This window comes from Nycticebus coucang, chromosome 8, assembly GCF_027406575.1.
Source record: "Nycticebus coucang isolate mNycCou1 chromosome 8, mNycCou1.pri, whole genome shotgun sequence".
Taxonomy (NCBI): domain Eukaryota; kingdom Metazoa; phylum Chordata; class Mammalia; order Primates; family Lorisidae; genus Nycticebus; species Nycticebus coucang.
Window position 1 is genome coordinate 7,076,155 of NC_069787.1, and position 27,983 is coordinate 7,104,137.

General features: G+C 44.4%; 1 protein-coding gene and 1 non-coding gene across 5 annotated transcripts in view; one reads left to right on the forward strand and one right to left on the reverse strand.

Annotated features, from left to right (window-relative positions):
- Nucleotides 1-20,966, reverse strand: part of TSEN2 (tRNA splicing endonuclease subunit 2) — a 47,213-nt gene extending 26,247 nt beyond the window's left edge. Inside the window, exons 1-6 of one of the 4 annotated variants that reach the window (XM_053600090.1) lie at nt 20,891-20,966; nt 14,911-15,116; nt 11,877-11,958; nt 7,863-7,899; nt 1,958-2,483; nt 623-700 (exon numbers count right to left, since the gene is read on the reverse strand). In XM_053600090.1, coding sequence (XP_053456065.1) covers nt 623-700; nt 1,958-2,483; nt 7,863-7,899; nt 11,877-11,958; nt 14,911-15,099 — 912 coding nt within the window. In that variant the 5' untranslated portion in view covers nt 15,100-15,116; nt 20,891-20,966. Of the gene's footprint in view, nt 1-622; nt 701-1,957; nt 2,484-7,862; nt 7,900-11,876; nt 11,959-14,910; nt 15,117-16,058; nt 16,110-19,449; nt 19,554-20,553; nt 20,863-20,890 lie in introns of those variants that run through there. The other 3 variants (XM_053600089.1, XM_053600092.1, XM_053600091.1) reach the window with 3 other exon arrangements.
- A 4,309-nt stretch (nt 20,967-25,275) lies between these two features.
- LOC128592851 (U6 spliceosomal RNA) lies at nt 25,276-25,382 on the forward strand. Its single transcript, XR_008382063.1, has one exon. It is a non-coding gene; the product is annotated as a U6 spliceosomal RNA (small nuclear RNA).
- Nucleotides 25,383-27,983: the final 2,601 nt, after the last annotated feature.

Consider the following 27,983-nt stretch of genomic DNA (forward strand, 5'->3'; position numbering starts at 1 on the left):
TTTCATTGCTACTTCATAACTGTAATGAATCGTAATGTAAATATCTGACCTGCAGGATGTATTTTCATTATTACAAAGGGGTCGCAACCCACAGGTTGAGAACAGCTGCACTAAAGGGAACGTATACTTTTAGTGATTCTACAGGAGGAAATAAATCTATTTACTTAATTAGCAGTCACTATGGGATCTGAATCATGAATCACAGCTTATTAAAAGCCGGTGAAACTCCATGAATATACTCAAAAGCAGTGAGTTTAACTCTTTAAACAGACAAACTGTATGGTATGTGGATTAAAAGCTGGTGAAAATTAACATAACATTCAGTTGATCTGAAAGCCTGATAAGAAAAATACTCAGATAAATCCCTTGAATCCTGTGTGGAGTGTGGAATGATATAGGGAAACATCACATGTGTATTTCAGAATTGATTTGATGAAATAAATGGTGAGGAGTGAAATTTAGGCAGGCCTACTATGGAAGCTGCTCGTGATGATTTCAATACTGAATGACCATATTCAATTACTGAGTCACATATAGAACCAGACCGTGAGGTAGGTTCACATGTGCGGTGTGCCCAGGCCCACAGGCCAATGGCTGGAGTGGCGACCTGTTGAAAACATACCTCTTCTAGGCTGAGCTGCAAATACTCAAAGATCCTATAAGGATTTCTTCTGCATATTAATCTCTTTCTTTGTACCAACTAAAGAGAAAGAAATAAAACATATCAGAACAAATGGAAGCACTATGTCATTCAGAAGAGACTGTATTTTAAAATGAACATTTTTCTTGTAAAAGTCTCAAGATTCACATGCTGTTGGGTTAACACCGTCAAAAAAAAAAAAAAGGCTTTTAAAAATACTTTTGTGAAAAAGAAAGCTTTAACTTTTCCATTAACATTTTGATTTATTTCCTGCAGTCGAGACCATTTTGTGGGTGCATTTTACGTGGTGTTTTTTTCTGCCCACCTGTATGGGCCTCATAAGCACGTTCTGTGCTCTCAGTATGACTTCATGAACCTTACCCTATGGCTACGTATTTCAAGGGGGTATTTCACAGATTATTTAACCATTAGATTACTTCTAAGTTTTAGTGACTAGAGACAATTCCAGGGTACCAGCCTGTCACAGAATGCCCTTCACGAGGCGCCTCTGAATCAGCTCTCCCAGGCTTCTTCCGTGATGGCTGAGTTCTACGTGTGAGGCCCCCCGGCAGCTGTACTCAAGATCATGTGTAATCACCACTGTATTTCCTTTTCTCCCAAACAAGGGAGAAATAATATTGGCCTTGCTTTAATTTATACATTTTTAAAAAGTTAAAGTTATTTGTAAATTGTGAGGTATTATTTGAATACGGCCCTCACAGCTGCTGAGCCACTGAGGCCAAGACCCAGAACCTGCTGGTAACCTCTGATCTTACCAAGCCAGCTACCAGCCACAGGGAGAGGGCATCCCTGCTCACCAACACCTCCAGGAACAGATGGCTCCGGAGGAAATGCTTTCTTTCTTTTTTTTTTTTTGTAGAGACAGAGTCTCACTGTACGGCCCTCGGTAGAGTGCCATGACGTCACACAGATCACAGCAACCTCCAGCTCTTGGGCTTATGCGATTCTCTTGCCTCAGCCTCCAGAGCAGAGGAAATGCTTTCTTTTCTTTTCTTTCTTTTTTTTTTTTTTTTTTTGAGATAGAGCCTCAAGCTGTCACCCTAGGTAGAGTGCTGTGGCATCACAGCTCCCAGCAACCTCCAACTCCTGGGCTCAAGCGATTCTCCTGTCTCCGCCTCCCAAGTAGCTGGGACTACAGGCACCCACCACAATGCCCAGCTATTTTTTGGTTGCAGCCATCATTGTTGTTTGGCGGGCCTGGGCTGGATTCGAACCCGCCAGCTCAGGTGTATGTGTCTGGCGCCTTAGCCGCTTTAGCCACAGGCACCGAGCCGAAATGCTTTATTTTCTACTTACTTTCCCATCTGGGGCATCCTCCCTCTCGTTCCTGTCACTTAGCGCTTCCTCCACAAGCACATACTCATGGTCAGTCCCTCTCTCTCCCGCACAGAGGAGACACGCCTGTTTGCTGCCGTCCTCAGGATGAGGGCCACACTGGGGGATGACAGCACCTTCTGTGCGGCAGCTGACTTGGGGTGGAGGTGCAGCGTCATGTACCAGGCGGTCACGGGAGCTGTTGGCAGTTGCTGTGTCTCGCCCACTGCCCTCCTGTGGGCAGTCTGAGGGCTCACTCGGATCCTCCACAGCATCTGACTTCTCAGGGTCTCCATTCATCACAGGAAGCTTCTCTCTCCCCACTGTACCTTCCATGTTGGAGACCATTTCAGAGGTAAGCTCATCGGGCAACTGCACTTCTTCCTCTCTTTTTATACAAGGATGCTCAAGTGGTTTTGTGAAATCCTCGATGATTCTGTGCACTGTACTCTCATCCTGCCCCTGTCTACCCATAAGCTGTGCCATCCATGCTACACGACGCCGATATCTGCAAGATAGAAACAGTATCAGTGAAAAAGACTGGAAGGTGGTACCCAAAATGTTCACTGTGGTTTCACTAAATGCTAGATAAGTAAGGATATTTTTTTTTTATATTTCATTCTATATGCTTGATTTGAGAAAAAATTAATCCCCCATTTAACAAAGTTATGAAAATTTATGGAATTTAAAACTAGTGAACCAGGCGATGCCTGTGGCTCAGTCGGTAAGGCCCCATATACCGAGGATGGTGGGTTCAAACCTGGCCCCGGCCAAACTGCAACCAAAAAAATAGCCGGGCATTTTAGCGGGCGCCTGTAGTCCCAGCTACTCGGGAGGCTGAGGCAAGGGAATTGCCTAAGCCCAAGAGTTGGAGGTTGCTGTGAGCTGTGTGAGGCCACGGCAGTCTACCGAGGGCTATAAAGTGAGACTCTGTCTCTACAAAAAAACACAAAAAACTAGTGAACCAAGTGATTCAGGTAAAGAGAAAAAGTAGCCACTCTTTTATCAGGATTTGTTTTGTTTTTCAACTTTGGGTATCACGATGTTTTCAGAAAGAGAGAGACAGTCCATTCATAATATGAACAACCGGGCGGCCTCTGTGGCTCAAAGGAGTAGGGCGCCGGCCCCATATGCCGGAGGTGGTGGGTTCAAACCCAGTCCCGGCCAAAAACTGCAACAAAACAAAAATCCCCCCGAAACCATAATATGAACAACCTTTGTTTAGCTAAAATATCCTCTTCACTGATAGGTAAAGAAATGATTTGGTTTATATATATCTCTTTATATATCCAAAATTCTAATAGAAATGACCCCTTTTTCCATAATTTTCAGAGTGTATTTTAATGAGAAAAAATATGTTAAATTTTTAAAACTTGAAGGCAACACTTAAAACACTTCCTAAATTGCGAAAAAATTATAGGCAAGACTATCCACATGTAACAAGTCCGCTGGGATAAGAACACACGACGTAAGAACCACCATGTGTTGGAGAGCTGAAGACCAGAGGGCCCAGGAAATGTGAGGCAAGTATTTTTTGCCTCGTCATATAGTGATTACTCTGAAAAGTAGTTGGCTTATGAGAAGGCGGATGCGATTTTACTCTCCACCTTGTTTTGCCTATGTTTAGATGATCATGTCATCGTTTATCAACTGCCCCCTCTCACACCTTACACAAGGAAACTGAAGTCTGCCATGCCTAAAAAAGAGATTTGTAGCCTCTTACCCCGGATTCCTAAGAGCTCCCAAGCCGTCCATACCCTACCAATCCCACATGGAGATGAGCATGCATCCCTTCCTATTAAGGGATGTATCTCAGATTTAAAGATTGAAGCCTCGCGAGGCTCCCCTAATGCCTGAGAGGGGAGTATGACGCAGTGTCTTCGGTGTTGTACATTTTATGTTCAGCCCTTTCTCACTTGTAACTGTGTGACCATGCAAATTACTTAACTGCCTGTGCTTCCGCTTCCCCACCCATCAAATGGGGACGGCAGTGCTACGCCCTCAAAGGGCTCCTGTTAGGGAGGACTACGAATGCAGCTGCCCCCAAACAGCAGGGTGTCTTCTCACCCGTGAGGTGGCCACTCATGCATATGGTTAAAAAAATTACCTGAGAGATCTAAAAAAAAATCTCAGCCCTTCATTGGCTCTATAGGGCTTCTGAATCTCCTTCAGAAGAGATTTGAACACAAATCTTTGTGTCAGTGTGTATTTTTCTGGCAAAGGGACCCACAACTGTTGTCAAATTCCTTGACTCAAAAAACATGAAAGAATCACTGAGTTAAAGGTTCAACAATTCCTCGTGTGAGAGGAAGCTCTGGAGCCAAGAGAGCACACAGAGGGCTTTGCTCTGGTCTTTGCAGGAGAGCAGATAAGGCAGACGTGGGTTCCAACACTTGCGTTGTCGCGCTCTCGTACTGGCTGCAGGACGCTGCCTCCCCAAGGCTCGGTGCTCATCTACAAACCAGGGATAACCTATCTCCCTTCTGGGGTGGCAGCAAGGATTAAAAGATGCAAGACAGGGTGGCGCCCGCAGCTCAGTGGGTAGGGCGCTGGCCATGTACACCATGGCTGGCAGGGTCAAACCTGGCCTGGGCCAGCTAAAACAACAATGACAAGTGCAAGAAAAATAGCCGGGCATTGTGGCGGGCACCTGTAGTCCCAGCTACTTGGGAGGCTGAGGCAAGAGAATCATCTAAGCCCAGGAGCTGGAGGTTGCTGTGAGCTGTGATGCCACAGCACTCTACCGAGAGTGACAAAATGAGACTCTGTCTCTAAAAAAAGAAAAGAAAGAAAAAAAATAGCATGTTAACGAATGGAAATGTACACCTTAACTAGGTGTTCTGAGAGCAGCAGCAGTGTGTGGGGACAAGCTGGCCACAGGACATCAGGGCTCTGGAGCTGACCCTTCTGCGAGGCTCTGAGCTGGGCCCATTACCCTTTCCACCTCTTTGCTCTTCTGCGCGTACCAGAACTGTGCCTGGGGAGTCCTGCCTCCTGGTGATCTCAGAGGATCACTAAGGAAGTTCAAAGGGCACATGGCCACAAAAACGTGTGGAAGAAAGTCTCTGAGAGAGACTGGTGATGAAGAGCCAGATACACAGATGACCCGGACCAATGGCGTACGGGCCTCGGAGCTGAGGGTGACCTCTCACCGACTGGCAACACCTTAAAAGCCAAGTCCTGCTGAGACCGTCCTGAGACATGCTGGAAAAGGTGCAGGGAGAGAAACGTGAGGAGTGAAAGATGAGGCAGAAAGTGTCGTGGGGACAGAGCAGTACGACCAGCAGTGGTCACAGGACTGGTGAAAAGCAGAGCCTTCAGGGTGGCAAGGACACAGGACAGTCCCAGGCAGACGCACCACAGCCTTGCGTTTCTACACCCTTGGGCATACTTCTCCCATTTACAGGTACCCTGACCCTGAGCATACCCTGAGCTCCTCATGGTTCCATTTCTTCACTGTCAAATACGGACAATAACACAACAGACCTCCTAGGAGTCACGCAAGGACTCAAGGAGAGAACGCACAGTCCTGCCATCAACACAGCGCTTAGCACAGGAACACGCTCAGGAAATGTCAGTCCAGACAGCGACTTTATTGTTCTCATTATGTGCTAACTCCTCTCAGGCTCTGGAGTGGGGCCCACGTAGTCTTGGGCACGCGAGTTAAGCACAGGGTTTATGTTTTATCTACGAAACCGAAACGACGACAGCACCTACCCTCCAAGGTTTCCCGAGAAGATGAAATGAGGTAATGCAAATAAAGCACATGGAGAGGGGCAGGGACTGGCTCCGCTGGAGCAGCGGGTGCCGCCTCTCTCACAACTCTTGTACAGGAGAGCCCGACCGTTTACTTCTCTCCCACCAGACCTGACAGATAGTATCTTTAGACATGTTTGAATTCACACAGGGAAAGGAGCTGTGGTAACCTGAAGATTTCTTCTTAAAAAATAATACCCACACAAGCACACCCTCCTCCCAGCAACATTCCCACCCAGTCACTATGCATCACGTCTGTCCCTTTTTCCTTGGTTTCCTTCCTAATGCAAATTCACTGCAAACAGACGGCAGGACTGAACGTCCGAATCTTGCAAAGAAGATGCAGCATTCATGACGTCAGGGAAAGGGACCTAACTACAGGCAACGTGGTTAAAAAATGAGAATCTGGCAGTTAGATAAGTCTTGAAGAAAAAAATCAACTAGGGGGATAACAGAACGAGGCTTATCAAAAGTGTTAAGGAGGCAGGAGAGTGGATTGATTTTATAGAAGGCCTGTTTACTAGTGAATATTTCATATTGTTATTCTGTTTCCCAGAGCAACTCTATAACTGCAGGGCCTTGGGTAATGAATAGTTGGATCACGTCCTGAACTACATTTAATAAAAACACATGGGAGGATTGTCATGCATTGAATCATGTCCCCTCCCCCAAATCACATTCAAGTCCTAAGCTGTAGAACCTGAGAATATGACCGTACTTGGAAATAGGGTCTTTGCAGATGGAATCGACCTAAGATGAGGAAGAGCAGATCTGGACCGCAACACACAGGGAGAACACTGTGTGCTGACGGAGGAGGAGATGAGAGCAACCCGCCTGTGAGTCGAGGACACCCAGGCCTGCTGAGCGCCACCTACCCGGGAGCCTTCTGGGGAGGCCGCCCTGCTGACGGCAGTTTGGACTTCTAGCCTCCTGAACTGTGAAAGCATAAATTTCTGTTGTTTCAAGCCATTTAGTTTGTGGTACTTCGTTAGGTCGGTCCGAGGAAATTAATATAAGGATCAATAAAACTTCTTGGAATGCTATACTACAGTGCTCACATCCTCAAACTGGCTTGACCTCATATCATCTTTATGACCAACCTAATGGGGACGCAGTTCTTATAGATGGGCTCCTGCTGTTTCTGAATCCTTGGTCTTGGCCGTGGCAACCTGTTCGCACCATAGCCCCTTGGCATGGGGCCCCTGCCAGGTTCTTAGCTGGCCTCTCTCACATACCAGAACCCCACCCAATCCTAGCCATTGGGTTATAGCCACTGAGACCTCGCTGGTGCCTCCTTGCCATTCTGCTGGCCGTGGGGTTACACGGCAACGCCTCTAAAAAGGAGGTGTTGATTTCTGCCAGTATGTGCTAGAAGCAATTATGAAAAAATCACTGTGGACTTCAGTTTTACAAGGTTTCACGGAAGCGCTGACTTGAACTGCACCGTAAGGATAATGAGTTCTGGGATGGATGGTGAGTAAGTTAACAAACTCTTACTGCAAAGGTGGGACTGTAGAAAGGAGCAGGGTCCAGTCCCTGCTCTCCAAGGACTGACAGCCCAAACCCCACATGTGAGGGACGACAAAGTGCCTCGTCCTACAGTAGTCTCTTCGGGAGCCAGACAAGTAGCACTCAGGCCAGCAGAAGGGGTGAGAGAAACAAAGGAGAGGTGACCCGTGAGCAGGGCAGAGGAGGTGCTGTTATCAGCCAGGCAGGATGGTGCAGTCAGGGGGAAATGTTTGGGCAAGGTCTAGGAGTGAAGGAGGAATGGCCTCTGTGAACGTCTCTTCCATTCCACAGAGCAGCATGAGGGAGGTCAGGACCGTCTAGAGCCCACGCAGGCAGGATGCCAGCCTGCAACCTAGGGCGAGCATCTGAGCACTTAAAAAGGAGCCTTTACAGGATAGTTTAAGGAATTCAACTGGCAAAATATTAATCTAAGCAAACTTACTGCATTTCAAAACTGATCTGATCCACATTAAATTCAGACATAATTTTCAAGCATACATCTGCTACCAAAAAAACAACACAGAGAAAGTGGGGCTTAGACTGGCACCTCGGGCAAGACTACCTAAAACAGCTCTGACTTAAACCGTGACTTTCACCAAAGCCAGAGTTCATGGTAACTTACTTCTCTGACGTGATGACAGGCATGTTTGTCTTCGTATCTGTAACAACAAACAAGTTCTGTTAATTTCAGATAATTTTCTTTAAGGGAAAAAAACCACTAAAAACCTATGAGCAACAAAGAAAATTTCAAGATTCACAAAATCACACACCCAGAAGGTTAACACTGTTCAGTCAGTGATGGCAAAAACACGCTTTATATTTCATCCTTCCGCCCCCTCATCACTGGCAGATGTTGCCATCACTCCCTCTTGCCGGGCTTGACGGGACCTGGAAACCCCAGCCCAGCAGTGAAGGTACACAAGAGGAAACCTCTCCGCCAGGCCCGAGCTCTCATGCCTGCGCTCAGATGAGAATGCTTAGGCCCTAAGGTGCACGCTCTGCCTCTTGACTCCTCATGTGTGTCAAGAAAAGCTTGGGAAAGTGCCAGTTTGGGGATATGGATTTGTCTAGGAGTGAAGAAGGAAAAGCCTCTTTGTCTGACTCCACAGTGCAGCGGGAAGAGGAGTCCTGGACTCTGGCTCTAGCTCTGCGTCTTCCCAACTGAAATGCATAACAGGTTACCCAATGGTCTGGGTTTGCATCTGGGTCCTCTCTGATTCTGCCATCAGGCAAGTCTTTCTCCTTTCCCAAACTCGGCCTCCTCTGCCTGCTTTAAAGGTGTGGAATAAATGATGCTCATCTTGAAAACCCTACGAAAATGAGCACACCCAACCCAGATCAGCACACCTATCCAGAAAAACTATAGACGAATGAGCACTCTGGCTGCTGTTAACAACCACGGATTTACTCGGGACGCTGAGGCCAGAGAATTGTTTGAACCCAAGAATTTGAGGTTGCTGTGAGCTATGACACCATGGCACTCAACCCCAGGGCGACTAAGTGAAACTCTGTCTCAAAATAAACAACAACAAAAAAACAACCCATGGATTTCAGGGTCGTTTATTAAGCGCAGCATTATTGTGACAAAAGATAACTGACACAAATTCCCATTAGGACTGAAGAGTCAAATCTGGGGGTTTTGTGTTTTTCAAATCGCTGTTGTAAATTACTCAAAATAATTTCCCCCTGTTTGATTATATAACCAACTTGATATATACATTAATATATACATTTCTCTTAAAAAAATTACATTTTAAAATTTTATTTGTTTTAGGGGCAGCGCCTGTGGCTCAAAGCAGTGGGACGCCGGCCCCATATGCCGGAGGTGGTGGGTTCAAAACCAGCCCCGGCCAAAAACTGCAAAAAAAAAAAAGTTATTTGTTTTATAATTATGTAATATAATACACTTACAAGGTTTCAAAGTCAAATCTACAAAATCTCACATTTCTCTTCATCCTGTTTTATCCCTTCCCATAGGCATTTAAAAAAAATTATGGTTTATCCTTCCATTTAAAAATATACGTAAATATACATGTATTTATGCTTCCTTCTCTTTCGGTAAACTATAGCACACTGTGTACATTCCTTTATCTTACTCTCTTTACTTAAGAATATACCCCAGAGATCCCCGTTCCTACCTCGGCTCCACGGTGCATTAAATAAACGCACTATGATTTATTCAAATGGTTCCCTCCGGATGGACATTTGGGTTGTTCTGAGTCTTTGAATATTACAGTGGTGTAATGAATAGCCTTGTGCTATTTCTTTTCATATTTTTGCCAGTCCATCATTAAGATAAATTCCTACAGATGGGATTTCTGGGTTAAAACTAAATATGTGTACCGGGACACTGGATATCCACAGGCCAAACAATTAATTTGAATCCTTACTTTATGCCTTCTAATGAATTAAAAATGGACCAAGAACCTATACTTAAAAGTGAAAACTATAAAACTCTTAGCAAAAAAAAAACAAAGAAGAAAATCTGCATGATTTAGATTTGGCAATGGTTTCTTAAGATAGCCAAAGCATAGGAAATGAAAGAAAAAGTACATAAATTATACTTCATTAAAACGAAAAACTTCCACCACTTCACACCCATTAGGATGACTATTATTTAAAAACAAACAAACAAACAAAAAAAGCAGTGTAGGCAAAAATGTGGCCAAACGGGAACCTGCGGAGTATTAATGGTAGGAACGTAAAATGGTCCAACCAATCTGGAAAACAGTTCGGTGGTTTCCTCTGGGAGGCTGAGGAGGGTGGACTGCTTGAGTTCAGGAGTTCAAGACCAGCCTGAGCAAGAGCAAGACCCCACCTCTAAAAAGTAGCTGGGCATTGTGGCAGGCGTCTGCTGTCCTAGCTACTTGGGAAGCTGAGGCAAGAGAATCACTTGAGCCCAAGAGTTTGAGGCTGCTGTGAGCTATGACACCACAGCACACTACAGTGACAAAGTGAGACTCTGTCTCAAAAAGAAAAAAAAAAGAAACAAACAAACAAAAAGTTGTTAGCATATGAATTACCATATAATCCAATAATTCCACCCTTGGGTATATAACTAAAAACTGAAAACAGAGATTCAAATAGATACTTATATGCTAATGTTCACAATAATATTTATTCACAACAATCAAAATGTAGAAATAACCTAAGTGTCCATCAAGAGGTGAATGGTTATACAAAATGTGCTATGAAATATTATTCAGCCATAAAGAGCAATGAAGTTCTGATAGGGATGAATCCCGAAAACACAGTAAGTTTAAAAAAAGCTACATACAGGGCAGCGCCTGTGGCTCAGTGAGTGGGGCGCCAGCCCCATATACCAACGGTGGCAGGTTCAAACCCAGCCCCGGCCAAACTGCAACAAAAAATATAGCCAGGCGTTGTGGCGGGCGCCTGTAGTCCCAGCTACTCAGGAGGCTGAGGCAAGAGAATCGCCTAAGCCCAGGAGTTGGAGGTTGCTGTGAGCCGTGTGATGCCAAGGCACTCTACCCAGGGCGATAAAGTGAGACTCTGTCTCTACAAAAAAAAAAAAAAAAAAGCTACATACAAAAGGACAAATACTGTTATGATTCTGCTTACATATGAAATATCTAGAATAGGTAAATTCATAGACAGAAAATATAAAGGTTACCAAGGACTCACAGGAGAGGGGAATGAAAGAACAAGAAAGTAAAATACATATATAATTTATCTTGGAGAACATTTAGGGCAGCAGGTCTCAACCTGTGGGTCGCGACCCCTTTGTAACAATGAAACTACATCCTGCATATTGGATATTTACATTATGATTCATAACAGTAGCAAAATTACAGTTACGAAGTAGCAACGAAAATAATTTTATGGTTGGGCCTCACCACACAACATGAGGAACTGTATTAAAGGGCCATGGCATTAGAAAGGTTGAGAACCACTGATTTAGGGGATTAAACACAAAGCATGTGCCATTTTGACAGACCGTGCGGATGTCCCCTCTGTGAGGGCTGCACCACATCACCTGCACCCTCACAGCAATGCCTAAGAGGTTCTCTCTCTGGGTCTCGTCAAAGCAGCATGCTGCCAAACTGCAGGACTTGTGCCTGAGTGCTTACATGGTATGGTAGTGCGGCTGAATCTGTACATTTTCTTATAACAAAACATTAAAAAATTCCTAATTCTGTTTTAATCTGCTTGTGTTGGTTAAGTATTACCAGGAGAGTCTGAGAGTTCCTTAGAGAAACTAAACTAAAAGATTTGTAAGTTAAAGAAAAGAGAACCACCAAGCGAGGGCTACGCACATCACTTTGCTTTGACAAATAGGTCCATGTCATGGTTATTGTAAATTCTAATTCTAGAAATAAAATACAAAACTCAGTTTGCATAGTGCCATGGGTGAACAGTACTTAATTACCAATACCTTCCACATGCGATGAATAATACTTTTGATAATTCTAGAAAGAAGATAAAACACATTTTCACCAATCATAAGAATCCTTTTACTTTGATTAGAATTAGCCTCATTAACATTTTGGGAAGTAAAATCACCAATATACGTGTTACATCTCCTCTAGAATTTTACTATATAACCTGAGGTGCAAGGTTAAAAATGAAAGAAAATGATAATTTTCCAAAAGCACCAAATGATGCACAAGTTTACCTTTCCATTTAGCAACCAGCTTAGGATCTGAAACTGTGAAGTTTGGACGGCTTTTTGAAAGAATACCTTTTCCGAAATAACCCTTCCAGGAAGAGAAAAAAGAAAGTTAGTTCACATTTAGTTACCAGTTTTTCAGGTAAGGTAGACTCTACATCATCCCCCCACATCTGCAGGGATTGGTTTTAGAACCTCCCCCATGGGTGCCAAGTCCTTCCTAAGTTCCTGATATATAATGGCATAGTATTGGCATATAACCTACCCCCATGCTCCCATATACTTTAAATCATCTCTAGATTACTTATAATACCTAATGCAATGTAAATGCTACGTAAATAGTTGTTATACTATATGGTATAGTGACCAATAGTACAGACACAGTTATCCCTCCTGAATATTTTCATTCTGCTGTATCTATGTACGTGGAACCCACAGATACAGAGGGTTGGCTGTTGCTATTTAACAAGAGGTTCACCCCGCTTTCCAGTTTCCTTTTCTAACAATGACTGATGCTGCTCTCAGCATGCCACTTCTCCAACCATTTTTAGAGTACTAACAAGTTTTTAGCACACCTCATCTATCCCATAACCAGTGATTTTAGTCTAGGTCTAAGAGGCTGAGGGCAGGCACAGGGCGAGTTCCTTCTTCATACGTGGTTCATACACACAGAGTGTCTGAAAGTAGAAGCCGTGCCACTAGGTACAAAAATCTTCTGGATTCTTCTGTACTCCAGAATTGAAGTAGTCCTCTCATTTCAGCTGATTCCAAAAACAACATATATCTCCTCTCCTCCTTTATTTATGTTTTTTGTTTGTTTGTTTTTTTGAGACAGAGTCTCACCCTCAGTAGAGTGCCGTGGCATTACAGCTCACAGCAACTTCAAACTCTTGGGCTTAAGCTATTCTCTTGCCTCAGCCTCCCAAATAGCTGGGACTACAGGCGCCCGCCACAACGCCCGGCTATTTTGTTGTTGTAGTTGTTGTTTAGCTGGCCTGGACCGGATTCAAATCTGCCAACCCCAGTATATGTGGCCAGTGCCCTAACCGCTGCGCTACGGGCACTGGCTATTTGTTTGTTGTAGTTGTCATTGTTGTTTAGCAGGCCTGGGCCGGGTTCGAACCCGCCAGCCCCAGTGTATGTGGCCGGTGCCCTAACCGCTGTGCTACGGGCACTGGCTATTTTTTTGTTGTAGTTGTCACTGTTTAGCAGGCCTGGGCTGGGTTCAAACCTGCCAGCGCCAGGGCATGTGGCCAGGGACCCTAACCACTGAGCTATGGGCACCGAGCCCTCCTCCTTTAATGATAAAATATTTAAACACATATTGGTGGGACTGCAAACTAATATAACCTCTTTGGAGGGAAATACGGAGAATCCTCCAAAAATTCAAATCAGACCTCCCATTTGATCCTGCAATCTCATTACTAGGCATCTACCCAGAAGAAAAAAATCATTTTATCATAAGAGCATTTGTACTAGACTGTTTATCACAGGTCAATTGACAATTGCTAAGATGTGGAAACAACTTAAATGCCCACCCACCCAGGAATGAATTAACAAGCTGTGGCATATGCACACCACGGAGTACCATTCAGGCATACAAAAGAGGGAGACTTTACATCTTTTCTATGAACCTGGATAGAGGTGGACCACATTCTTCTTAGTAAACTATCACAAGAATGGAGAAGCAAGAATCCAATGTACTCAATACTAACATGAAGACAGTAGATGAACTAATTACACTCCAACATAAGAGAAAAACTCCAATCAGTTCTCTGATGTGGTGACAGGCATGTCTGTCTTCACATCTGTAACAACAAACAAGTTCTGGGGGGCAGGAGAGGGGAGAAGGGAGGGGGATGAGTGTGTTCCCACTTAATGGGCACAATGTTGGGGATATGGCACAGGTCTTGAGGGTGGGACACAATTATAAGAGGGACTCTACCTAAAACATGCGCTCATTGTAGCCTAATTCTTGTATCCTCAACTCAACGTGAAACAATAAAATAAAATTTAAACACATAGCAAACCGAAATAAAACAAACACCCTTTACCCTCCACTCAGATGTAACAATCAGAATGAACAGCATGTAGGGCACTTTATTAAGCCTCTTGCTTAAAGTTACATACTGCAAAGGAAGGTTTTACTGCTAAGCTGAGGGGGATGGTGTCCCCGGCCTACTCAGACTCCCAACTCACCAGGGTCAGTGCTACCCACTCTTCTATAAAATGGCAAAAAAGGCACATTTATAGAGACAGGAAGCTGATAAATGGCTGCCTTGGGCTGGAAGTGGGAGAAGGGATTAAGTGCAACCAGCACAAGGAAACTCTCTGTGGTGATGGGAACATTTTAAAACTGGATTGCGGTGAGGGTTGCACAACTCTGACAATCATTTAATTGTACACATACAATGGTAAATTTTATGGCTGTAAATTATACCTCAATAAAGCTGTTTAAAAAAAAAAAATGCCCCCAGCAATGAAGAGACTATGGAATAAAACAACAACAAAAAGAAAGCTCCCAGTCTTAACCCCAACCTACCACTGCTGGAAAACAGTAAAGACTAGAACTTGTCCTCATCTAAGCCCAGCTCCCAGACCCAGGCAAGGAGCGACATTCCAAAGTCTCACCGGATTGGTGTGCAAGCTGGAACAATACGCCACTCTGCGGCTACCTCTGGAGTGGAAAGTGAGTGAGTGGGAATTTTCACTTTTTACCCCTCACGTAAACAATCAACATGGATTGCTTTGATAATTCAAAGGCAAAATGGTGAATCCATCGCCCCTGCTTCATGGCTGAATACTAATATAGATTTGTAGGTTGGGGGCACTCCATCTGTCATTGTATTAACTTTATAACTTTGGGGCATTTCATTCAAATTGTACTGTTCTTACACTGGACTAGCTGCCAGGAAAGAGTGTGCGCCATTTACGGTTCATGTGGGGTGGGGGCTGGGAGGGTGGATGGGAGGGGAAGGAAGGAAGGAGAGTTGCCTGCTCAGGGCTGTTAGAGAGTAACGCACACAGGGCCTGCACTGACTTTCCCATACAGCTGCTTCATGTCTTCTGGGCTCCTCACAATCACGTTGTTATTCATCAGCTCCGCACGGAAGATCCTGAATTCTTTCTCAAGACTTTGGTCCTGACCGAAAGGGATTGGCCATGGAGACTCATAATTTTCATGTACTCTTCTTTTCCTTTTGGGGGCATGAAATACTGCTTCTGCCATTTTCCCGGAGAACTAGTCTTTAAAGAGGAGAAAAGCAGCAGAAAGAAACAATCGGTCAATAATCACGTTTATCAAAAATGTTCGGTATGTTTATACACAGGGTAAGAAAACTTGGTAGTCTGTGGGGGGAAAACAGTATTTATAAAGCAATGAACTAAAAGACACAGAGTAATAAGAACACTCTGTGTGAGCGGTATAAGTCACATTCACCTTCTATTGCAATTAATCCTCAGAGCAGCCCCCAAGAAGTCAGTGGTATTATCTCTCTCCAATGAAACCCAGGGACATGCTCAAAGATGCAAAGCTAAGTCTCCTGAGAACAAGCATAATAGGATTTCTGTCTATCAGGATTACGTCCATTCTTTCCATTAGCCAACAGACATTTACTGAGTACCTACCAGGAGATCCCTAATAATCTCAGGTGCTGGAGATATACAAATAAAACCAAGAGAGACCCTGTCTTCAACAAATTAAATCTAGCAAGCAGAGCACTTAATTTTCCAAAAAGGGGATCTTAAAATACATTCTAAATATTGGGTCAATCATCTCCCAATTTTTTTTTTTTTTTTTGTAGAGACAGAGTCTCACTGTACCGCCCTCGGGTAGAGTGCCGTGGCGTCACACGGCTCACAGCAACCTCTAACTCTTGGGCTTACGCGATTCTCCTGCCTCAGCCTCCCAAGGAGCTGGGACCACAGGCGCCCGCCACAACACCCAGCTATTTTTTTGTTGCGGTTTGGCTGGGGCTGGGTTTGAACCCGCCACCCTCGGCATATGGGGCTGGCGCCCTACTCACTGAGCCACAGGCACCGCCCCCATCTCCCAATTTTTAAAGTAAATTAGTATGTAATAATGATGGCAATGGTTATATAAGGGTCTATTATACATCCCTAAATAAATGCTAGAGCCTTTGAGCAGGGATTCTAAACCCAGATTACAAGGGCTGGAAGTGACTTTACCCTTCTAGCTGTGTGATTTGTCCATCTCTCTGTGCTTTGGCTTCCTTATCTGCAAAATAGGGGCAAAATCAGACTGTCTTATAGTTTAGTGCTCAGAACAGTACCCGGCACACAGTGAGCACCACACAGGTCTCAGCGACAATTTTTACTACAGGATGAACACTGGCAGTGCCATCTCCTCAGTGAGGAACTAGACCCAGGTTAGAGAGATGTGTGAAGGGCCCCGAGAGAGGCAGCCCTGGGTGACCCCGTGTCTGACGAACTCTGAAGCCCACGCTCTTCTCTCTGGGTTCTGCTTTAAGCAGAGGTAGCATCTGTCTACTTTTATATGACAGCTACCCCGTTTCCCCAAAAATAAGACATCCTCCGAAAATAACACCTACTCATAGGAAAGATAAGATGTCCCCTGAAAATAAGACCTAGTGCATCTTTGGGAGCACACCTTAAAATAAGACACTGTCTTATTTTCGGGGAAACAGGGTATTTCTCAAGGTCAGAAGCTAAAGGGTTACCGAGCAATTATAGAATTACCAGCTGTGTACCCAGCACTGTGCAGGAGAAAAGGAAGCTAAAGCCAGTACCTCTTCCTTCCGGGTCTCATAGTGGACCCGAGGAGATAAAACAAGCATATAATACACATGAAAGTGAGTCGGAGGTAACGAAACTGGCTGCAATCCATTAACAGCTAAAGGAAGGAAGTAAAGTCGAGTGCCTTGTGTGATGCAGACACAGAGCCACAGCAGATGCATTTAACAGAGAGAAACGTAACCATATGGGAGGGAATAAAACGTAAGATTGCAAGAAAGTCTCCTTACTCAACGAGCAGATGCTCTGGGCTGAGATGGAAGACCTGAGCCTGCTGCTCCCTCAGTATTAAGTCTGTACTTGATTTCGACTGAGCGGTTATCTGGTGCTTAAAGATACAGGGGAGCCAGATCATGCACACACATTTAACCTTCACAGCTCCAAGATCTCACCCAGGGAAAATACAAAGATTACATGGTTCTCAACCTTCCTAATGCCGCAGCCCTTTAATACAGTTCCTGTGGGTCGCGACAGGTTGAGAACTGCTGCTCTACATGTTACTGTTAGCATGACGCTCAACCCTCTACAGGGGAGAAAGGAAGATTCAGAGGGATTGAGAAAGCAATTTCAAAGATGACAATCAAACGAGACGAGTCAGCAAGCTGGAATCCTCCTCGAAGTAACCAAGTGTTCCAAGCAGGAACACGCTAGAATAATTTAATTTCTAAACAAGGTCCCTCAATGGAATTACATACTGAGCATTACTGTGTATATGATAGATTTATGCCTACATATTGATGTACTGTATTTATAACAAAACCACGTCTACTGCATGTTCATAGGAAACATAAGAGATTCTCTTCCAAGGGCATTTTGACTAGACTTCTACCATATTTGCTGACTTATTCCTCAATCCAAACCAATAATTATATCAAGTACTCAACTGAAGATACAACAATGTATTCCAAAACTGAAAATAAATACTGGGTTAGCTGTTGGGGGGGGGAGGTAAGATGTTGGCCTCTAGTAAGGTAACTTTTTAGGGATTTCCAAGAACAATTTGGACTTATTCTGAGATTTTTCACTTTTACGACTTAACCTCTGTTCAGCATTTGACTTGCATGTATTACATTTGGAATCAAGAAGTTCCAATTAAATTCTCTCTCTCTTTTTTTTTTTTGTAGAGACAGAGTCTCACCTGATCGCCCTCGGTAGAGTGCCGTGGCGTCACACAGCTCACAGCAACCTCCAAATCTTTGGGTTTAGGCGATTCCCTTGACTCAGCCTCACAAGTAGCTGGGACTACAGGCGCCCGCCACAACGCCCGGCTATTTTTTTTTTTGTTGCAGTTTGGCCGGGGCTGGGTTTGAACCCGCCACCCTCGGCATATGGGGCCGGCGCCCTACCCGCTGAGCCACAGGCGCCGCCCCCTCCAATTAAATTCTCTTGACAAATAAAAATGAAAAGTTGTATTTTAATTTGCCTGGTTTGTTCAAGATTTTCCCTTTCAGGCTGCTGTCATACTCTAAAGAAAAGGTTAAGACTGAGCTGTGACACTTGAATTCTACACTCTAACTTAAGTGTGTGAGGTGGAAGAGCCTCACACACTTAAGAGCTACAAAACATGGGTGGCGACTGTGGCTCAGTGGGTAAGGTGCCAGCCCCATATACCGAGGGTGGTGGGTTCAAACCCAGCCCTGGCCAAACTGCAACAACAAAAAAAATAGCCGGGAGTCATGGCGGGTGCCTATAATCCCAGCTACTCGGGAGGCTGAGACAAGAGAATCACCTAAATCCAAGGATTTGGAGGTTTCTGTGAGCTGTGACAGACACCACGGCTCTCTACCGAGGGTTAATAAGTGAAACTGTCTCCAAAAAAAAAAAAAAAATTAAGAGCTACAAAACACCTGTTAAACCTCATGATCCAGGTTCTAGCATCGCTCTGCTCACGTGACTGCACATACAAGAATTAGCTCACAATAGGCCTCTCTTACATGCAAAGCTGCCATTATTACTGTGTGACCTTGCAAGACCCAGTTAAGCTTCTCAGCCCAGTTTCATTCATCTTCAAATTGAACAGAACTGGAAAATAGTCTAGCAATTACTCAAAATGTCAAAGAGTTACCATATGATCTGGCAATTCCCCTAAGTATAGGTCCAAGAGAAAACATATGTTCATGAAAACATTTGTACATGAATGCTCATAGCAGTATTATTCATAATGATGAAGTGTAAACCCTCAAATTTCCACCAATATATAACTACATCAACAAAATGTGGTTTATCCATACGATGGAATATTATTTGGCCAGAAAAAGGAATGACGTTCTGATATATTCAACATGGAATGAACCTTGAAAGTATTACGCTAAGAACCTAGACACAAACCACCACATATGAGCTGCTAACACAAAATGTCCAGAATAGGCAAAACAGATAAGTTAGGGGTTACCAGGAGACCAAGAGAAATGGATAGTGATCACTAATAGATACAGGTGTACAAAGGGCAATGGAATGTTTTAAAATTAGATTGCAGGGATGGTTTTACAATTCTGAAAACATATACTAAGACTGCTGAAGTGTACTTTCCCTTTTCTTTTTTTTTTTTTTTTTGGCCGGGGCTGGGTTTGAACCCGGCCACCTCCAGCATATGGGACCGGCGCCCTACTCCTTGAGCTACAGGCACCACCCTGAAGTGTACTTTTCAAAAGGGTAGGTTTTATGGAATTACAGTAGATCCTCTACAGTTGACCATGTCCCTGAATTGACCACCTTAAGTTGACCTAATTTTCACAGATCAGACATGCACCACATATACGTATCAGTACAGTAGGCCTAGTTATGTTGACTGCCTCTGTATACTGACCAGTTTGTTATAGTCTCTTGGGTGGTCATCATACAGAGGTTCATTGTATTTTCGATCTGAGGTTGGATGACTTTGTAGATTTGGGATCTGTGGATTCGAAGGGCTGGATCGTACTACCCTTAATTCACAAAAGAGAAGCCGTGCCTGAAGCAAGCACACAAAAAAACATAGAGAAGACTAGATTGGTAGTCAGGAGATTTGGGATGCAAAGGCTGGTTGAGACTTGGGAGTCACTGCAGGTTCTTGAGCAAAGAATAATGACTGAAGTGCAGATGAAGAAAATTAACTTGGGAGTGGCACGTAACTTAGCCACCCTCAAATCTTAATGCCCAGACTATACCTGCAATTAACTGGATCATAATTTCTGGGGTGGACCAGTTAACTTCAACACCTGGCCAATCGGGTAGGACAAGGTGCTCTATTCAAATTCAATCCCAACCCGTCCCTGAGGTAAGTACTATTTTTATTTCTATTGTACAGATAAAGGAAGCGACTCCTAGGGGCTAAGTGCACCTGTAAGGAATCATGACTTCTCTTTTCCCAAACTTGGGCATGCCTGACTCTAGCATGAGGAGACTTACTATCAAAGGCTAGGCCTTGCTTTTCATTCTTCTCTTGAACTGACAATCTAACACCTTTTAGGTATTCAGTAAATATCTACCTGAAAGGCAAACAAAAAGGGGACAGCTGGCTCCATTTAATTTTCCAACTCCCTTGACCCGGGTGCCAAATAAGCCTGGTTAAACTCTCCCAGCCAGCAAAGGATTAACAAAACTCATTTGAAGCTCCATCTGGGTACCCCCTGGGCTCAGAGAGCCAGGGATGAAAGAGACAGGGTGAACAATCCTGCCTCTGGGGAGCTTTCAAGTTGGAACCTGAGAATATGACATAAATAGATAATAAGCCTTTGAACACTGGTGTGAGGATGAGCTAGGTAACTGTAGGGAAGGCACCTCCAACAGGGCAGGGCCTACCACCTGTAAAGTGCTTGCCCGAGTAGCTGCAACTGCAATAAACCATTGAGCACAAGCCAAAAAGAGTTACAGGCGGGATGAATTCGTAACTCCCGGTCTTAACCCTTAGCTTCTTCCCTTGAACGTGCACCTGTTCCAACATCACTTAGAAATGAGGCTCCTCGTGGCAGAGCGTCAGATGGACCTTGGCAACCCTGGCCCCCAGCACTGGGCGAGGCCTCAGTGTCTCCAGAAGGTGCAAAGGGCTGCAGATGTGAGGAGAAGGAGCGGAGGAGCTAACGCCCGGCCGAACTTCAGTAGCCTGTCTCCTAGCCCGGCCGTCTCATCCAGCAATGCAACCGCAGTAAAGTCCCTGGACCCTTTTCGCTCTCGACCTGGAAGGCTTTCGGAGGAACGCGGTCTCCCCCGGCCGCGGCATCCCTCTACCATAAAAGAGCCGCAGAGCTCAGCTACACCGGACGCCTTACCTTTCTCAGCCCCACGCGCTCGCCGTTACCCCAGCAACGCCGGCCAGGAGGAAGACTTCGCGGCCGTCAAGCAGGGCGGCCGCAAAGCCGGCAGAGTGCGCAGCCGCAGACCTCGCAGGCCCGTGCGCCGGGTGTTGGCGTAGTGCGCCTGCGCACGGCCTGCAGGCGTAGGTTCTTTGCGCAGGTTGATGCTGCTCCGGCTTAGGCCGAGGTAACCTGTTGACTTTAATGTGCTACCAGGATTACACGTAGGCAAACAGCTCTTCTGCACAGATTCAGTTGTTTAATCCTCACAACAATTTCGCAAGACCCATTTTACAGATGAGATACAGTTTATTGCTAAGTTCACACACACTGTCACGATTCTAGTAAAACAAAGTAAAAGTCTTGAGCTTTTGGAGATAGGGGATGCTTGAGGCGACCGGACTCAAACGGCCCTGGCCCAGAGGAAACTGACCTCAGCTTTCTCGATGTAAAATGTGAGGAGTCATTGCAGAGCCAAGCATGCTATGCAGGAACTTGTAAGGGCGCTTCTCCCAGACATGTGACGCAAAGTCACCGTGTGTCCTTTGCAGTGCGGAGGACACAGGCAGGCCTGCGTTTAAACCCCATCTGACCCCCTCACTGCCTGTGGGATTTTGAGCAAGTGACTTAACCTTTCTGAGCCTGAGTTTCCTCTGCTAAAATAAGCAAAAGTGTGATGGGAGTATAAAGTTTCTCCTGACTTTGTTATTTTAAAGGAGGCTTAAGGACAGGCTCTCTGGCGCATAGGCTGAGCAGGAGGAAAGGTGAATGAAAAGGAAGAGTGGCAAATAAGGCTGGCGCTATGTGTGATGACAGACTTTGAATTCTGGACCTTTTTCAGCTTTCTCTTGCATTCAGGCTTTTGTGAACGCTGTTGCCTCTGCCTGGAGCATTCTACAGGCATAAGCCACCAGGACTGCCAGAATTAGAAGATTTAACAGTGGAAGGGAAGTCAGTTGTCCATTTTGACTTCTTATTTTTTGGTGTTTTTTTTTTGAGATAGAGTCTCACTTTGTCACCGTTAGTAGAGTGCCATGGTGTCATAGCTCACAACAACCTCAAACTCTTGGGCTTAAGCAATTCTCTTGCCTCAGCCTCCCAAGTAGCTGGGACTACAGGCGCCTGCCACAATGCCCTGCTATTCTTAGAGATGAGGTCTAGCTCTGGCTCAGGCTGGTGTCAAACCTGTGAGCTAACGCGCAACCTCCTACCCCACCTCCTGCCTCCCAGAGTGCTAGGATTACAGGCATGAGCCACCACACCCAGCCGCCATTTCAACTTCTTTATTTCACTAATAGGGAAACAGGTCCAGGAACAGGTAAAGTAGCTCGCCTATAACCTCAGCACTTTGAGAAGCTGAGACAGGAGGACTCCATGAGCTCAAGAAGTTCAAGGCTTCAGTTGAGCTTTGACTGTGCCTCTATATTCCAACCTGGGTGACAGAGTGAGACCTAGTCCCTACAAAAGAAAATAGGTCCAAAGGTGCTGGGAGTTGCTACAGGTAACTAAGCAATTCTGAAATGGGGATGAGACTAGAGCCCAGGTCTCTTAAATCCCAGCTCACAACACTGAAGGATTTGGGATGTTAGGTGACATCATCCGGAGCCCTCACAGTGGGTCTGAAGCAAAAGCTACTGAATAAGAGATTCTTCCTCAAGATGTTATCCTCAAAGTGCATTTAAACCATTTATTGTGGTCATTTTCAAACATACATAAAAATAGAATAGTCTAATAAATCATTGCTTCCACAACTTTTTTTTTTTTTTTTGTAGAGACAGAGTTTCACTTTATGGCCCTTGGCCTCACACAGCTCACAGCAACCTCCAACTCCTGGGCTTAAGCGATTCTCTTGCCTCAGCCTCCCGAGTAGCTGGGACTACAGGCACCCGCCACAACACCCAGCTATTTTTTGGTTGCAGTTTGGCCGGGGCTGGGTTTGAACCCGTCACCCTCGGTATATGGGGCTGGCGCCTTACCGACTGAGCCACAGGCGCCGCCCTGCTTCCACAACTTTCAACCTTTGGTATCATGTTTCCTTTGAATTCCCCATATACATACTTTTATTCCCCTTTTAATACATATATGTGTATCAACTGTGAAGTAGATTCTCATTATTTGAGATAGGTCTGTTCTATGAAGTTACCAAAAACACTAACTTAGTGAACACTGAACTATTGTTCGGTTTAGGTTCCTGTGACTTTCTGGTCGTGACATTTCCATCAACCGATCAGTATCTAACCTCGTTTTATGTGTGTTTCTGTTTGAAGACACCTTACAGAATTGAACACTGAACTCATAGCCAGCAGCACTTGTGCCTAAACAAAGGTTATCTAACACACATATTTCCAGTAAGGCCCATTTCATGGGGCTGGAGAACTCTAGATAGCACTTAAGCTGGAGCCAGAGAGGCTTATGGGAGGTCTGCATGTGCAGTAAGACTCTGGTTCCAAGGTAACCTCTGAACCACCAGGAAAAGGAAAGAGAAGTTTATTAATTTGTTACCAAATGAAGAGGCTGTCAGACTCCTATCTAAAAGTATCAGCATCCTGCTTCTGAGTAGAAGTACAGAGTTTTTAAATGGAATGTTTCTTATCTTAAATTTAAATCTTTTATCCAGTGAGAGTCAATTTTTATAAGTAGTGACAGTGTGGGAAAAGCTCTTCATGATATTGGCCTGGGAAAAGAGTTTATGAAGAAGACCCCTTTGGCAATTGCAGTAACACCAAAAAATAAATAAACGGGACACGATCAAGCTAAAAGGCTTCTGCACACCCAAGGGCATGACAACTAAAGCAAACAGACAACCTTCAGAATAGGAACATATAGCTGCATGCTATGAATCTGACAAAGGGCTGATAAATAGAATCTACAGAGAACTCAAACTATTCAACAAAAAAAAGAGTAAACAATCTCATTTACAGGTGGACGAGAGACATAAACAGAACCTTCTCCCAGGAAAACAGACATATGGCCAACAACCATAGGAAAAAATGCTGATCTTCCCTAATTATCTGAGAAATGCAAATGAAAACCATCCGGAGATATAACCTAACCCTGATGAGAATAGCCCACATCACAAAGTCCTAAAGCAGCAAATGCTGGTATGGATGTGGAGAGAAGGGAACACATTAACACTGTTGGTAGGATTGCAAATTAATACAGCCTCTTTGGAAGGAAGTATGGAGAATCCTCAAAGAGCTAAAAGTAGACCTTCCATTGTAACCTGCAATCCCATTACTAGGTATCCACCCAGAAGAAAAAAAAATCATTTTACCATGAGGACATTTGTGCTTGAATGTTTATTGCAGCTCAATTCACAATCACCAAGATGTGGAAACAACCCAAGTGCCCATCAACCCAAGAATGGACTAGTAAACTGTGGCATATGTATATCACAGAATACTATTCAGCCATAAAAAAGATGGAAACTTTACATCTTTTGTATTAACCTGATTGGAGTCGAAGAATATTCTTCTTGGTAAAGTATCGTAAGAATGGAAAAATGAGTGTTCGATGTACTCAATATGAATATGAAATCAATAGATACACAACTATATGCCCACATGAGAGAAAAACATAATTAAATTCAAGTGGGGGGAGGATGAAGAGGGGGTGGGGACAGAGTAAGAGGTAGGAGGATTGGTAAGCTCTCACCTAATGGGCACCATGTAAGGGTATATAGCCCCTGAGTGAAGGGCTCAACTACAACTTGGACTTTACCTAACTAATGCAAAAATGTAACCTAATCGTTTGTACTCTTATATTAATCTGAAATAAGAAAAACTACAACTGTAAAAAAAAAAAGGGGGGGTGGCGCCTGTGGCTCAAAGGGATAAGGCACCGGCCCCATATGCTGGAGGTGGCGGGTTCAAACCCAGCCCCGGCCAAAAATCACAAAAAAAAAAAAAAAAAAAAAAAGCACTCAAGAGCCATTTTAAACAGCTAAATCACCAAGAAAAAGCACAAATGCAAAAAGCATGGCACTAAACTGGAGCTCAAAAGCACTCTTATTTGTGACATGAGAGCTGGAACTGGAAAGCAGAGAGTCTCCTTGTTCAGCCTCAGCTGGGAATCTGCATATTGGGTCAAATTTTTGGCAGCTCTGTGCATACACACAGCTGTGGGTGACTGTGAAAGCAAAGATAGTTGATTTTGATGTTGCAAATAAATTTTAGCAAGTAGATGAGTTTGCAGATAACAATTCAGGAATAAGAAGGATTGACTATGTCAGTATATCTCCAATTTCATTACTACATCTAACAAAATGAACAATAATCCTTAATATTATTTATCTGTGAAGTGTTGCACAGAAACACCATGGAGTATTGGGATAGACAGATACACTAAAAAAAAAACACCCAGGGCTCGCTTCGGCAGCACATATACTAAAATTGGAACGATACAGAGAAGGTTAGCATGGCCCCTGCGCAAGGATGACACACAAATTCATGAAGCATTCCATATTTTTGTGCCCATCGATCCACGAATGGATTAATAAATTGTGGTATATGTTACATCATGGAATATTATGCGGCCTTAAATAAAGATGGAGACTTTACCTCTTTCATGTTTACATCGATGGAGCTGGAACATATTCTTCTTAGTAAAGTATCTCAAGAATGGAAGAAAAAGTATCCAATGTACTCAGCTCTACTATGAAACTAATTTATGGCTTTCACATGAAAGCTATAACCCAGTTACAACCTAAGAATAGGGAGAAGGGGGAAAGGGAGGGGAGGGAGGGGGGAGGTGGGCAGAGGGAAGGGGCTTGGTGGGATTACACCTGCAGTGCATCTTACAAGGGTACATGTGAAACTTAGTAAATGTGGAAAGTAAATGTCTTAGCACAATAACTAAGAAAATGCCAGGAAGGCTATGTTAACCAGTGTGATGAAAATGTGTCAAACGGTCTATGAAACCAGTGTATGGTGCCCCATGATTATGTTAATGTACACAGCTATGATTTAATTAAAAAAAAACCAAAACGCTCAAAACCCCAGTTGATTTGAAATTCAACTTCACCTGAGTTTCCTGTATTTTATCTGGCCATCCTAATGACAATTTATTGGGCATTTACTATGTGCCAGCCACTTGGCATCTATCATCTTATTTAATTCTCGTAACAGGCCTGTGAGATGGGTGTTATTACCTCCATTTCACAGCTGAGGCCATAGTATCACAGCTAGGAAGCAGTGGAGGTCAGCTGAGGATCCAGATGCATGGGGTTTATGTTCATTTCAATCCATCTTGCTGGATAGGGGAGAGCAGTGCATGAACGTAACACAATATTCAATATTGAAATACAAAAATGACCAACAGTAAGTGTTGGTGGGAGGTCAGGGAAGACCAGGATGGGTTAAAGGGTCCAGGAGGCTTCTGGGAAGAGCTGGCCTATCAGCTGAGCCAGGAAGGACGGTTAGCATCAAAAGGTGCAGAGGAGGGAGGCAGATGGGGGTCTGGGGCACGGGCTGGCCCACGTGCAAAGTTGGAATGGGCTCCCAGGTTCTGGAGCCAGGGAGGAGCTGGGCCTGGCCGGGGCAGGAGGTCGGAGCTGTGATAAGGTCCGATAGGTAGGGCGGGGACCGATTGTGGAGGCACTTGAATTCCAGGCTTGGTTTTTGGACTTTACCCTGTAGACAGTGGGGAGCCACCAGCGTTTCTGAGCAGGGCAGGGCAGCCCCAGCTGTCGCGCCATTGTTTTTCCAAGACAGGGGTGAACCTTGTAGTAGTTCATGGGGTCCACCAGATGGAGACATTTCAGCAAATTTAAACTATCTAGTGACTCATGGACACCTCCGGGGGCTGAAAACATACTGGGACCCCACTAGCCCGCCATGTGTTCACTGCCAGCATGTTTAACAGAAAAAGCAAAGGCTGTGAAACAAAAATCAAATCCGGGACTTAGTTTAGCCTCACTCTGCTGGTGAGATGAAACCTCAGATAATGTCGCAGCTTTGGAGAAATTGGGTGAGCAGAACGAGAGGTCAGAGGGTTGTTACTAGTTCCCTGTGTATATTAGGTAGCACTGAAGCCTCACAACAGCTTTTTGAGGTAGTTGTTATTATTCCCATTTTCCGGGTGAGGAAACTGAGATTCTAAAGCAGCGGTTCTCCACCTGTGGGTCGTGACCCCTTTATAACAATGAAAATACATCCTGCATGTCAGATATTTACATTACAATTCATAACAGTAGCAAAATTATAATTATGAAGTAGCAACGAAAATAATTTTATGGTAGGGGGTCCCCACAACACGAGGAACTGTATTAAAGGGTCGCAGTGTTAGGAAGGTTGAGAACCACTATTCTAAAGGGTACATCTGCTCTGTTATTTACTGAGCTGACACCTGGGTGGGCAGAGGATATGGTGAGTACCCAAGGCATTGCTTTGCCGGGTGTATCCTACGGGCCAGAGGCTCCTTGTGCAAAGGGCTGCACCTTACCTCAGATCCTGCTTTGGTTGACAGAAAAACCTCTGGTACTGATGATGAGGGCTCTGCAGACCTCTACCATTTGCACTAATCTAGGTACTTTTTAGAGATAGACTCACTTACTGCTCTCCAACAACCTGGTGAATAGGTAAGAAAACAAATTCAGAGAGATGATGGGGCTCACACAGGGAGTAAGCACCAGAAGGGGCTCGGATTCTGGTGTGCCTACGCCCGCCCTGTACCTTCAACAATCAAACATACTCCACTTCTCTAAGTTTCTTAGAGAAACTTGGGCATCTGTGCCTGATGAGACACATAGAAAGATTTTTATCAAAGTGTCATGGTTTGTAATTAAAGGAGACAACCTAAATGTCCATCCCTAGAGGACTGGACATATACAGTGCAGCAGAAAACATCCAGACAGTGGAATACCAGGCATCTAAAAGGAAAGAATGAGCTGCTTTACATAGAGTAGATGTGAACGTGGAGAAAGTTCAAAAACATAACATTTGGTGAAAAAGGCAAGATGCAGAACAATATGGATTGTATGGTATCTTTTATGTAAGTTAAAATAGAAAATGATATCAAATACTGAATGCCTGTATAGGTATGTTGAATTATTTCAAAGGATCATACACCA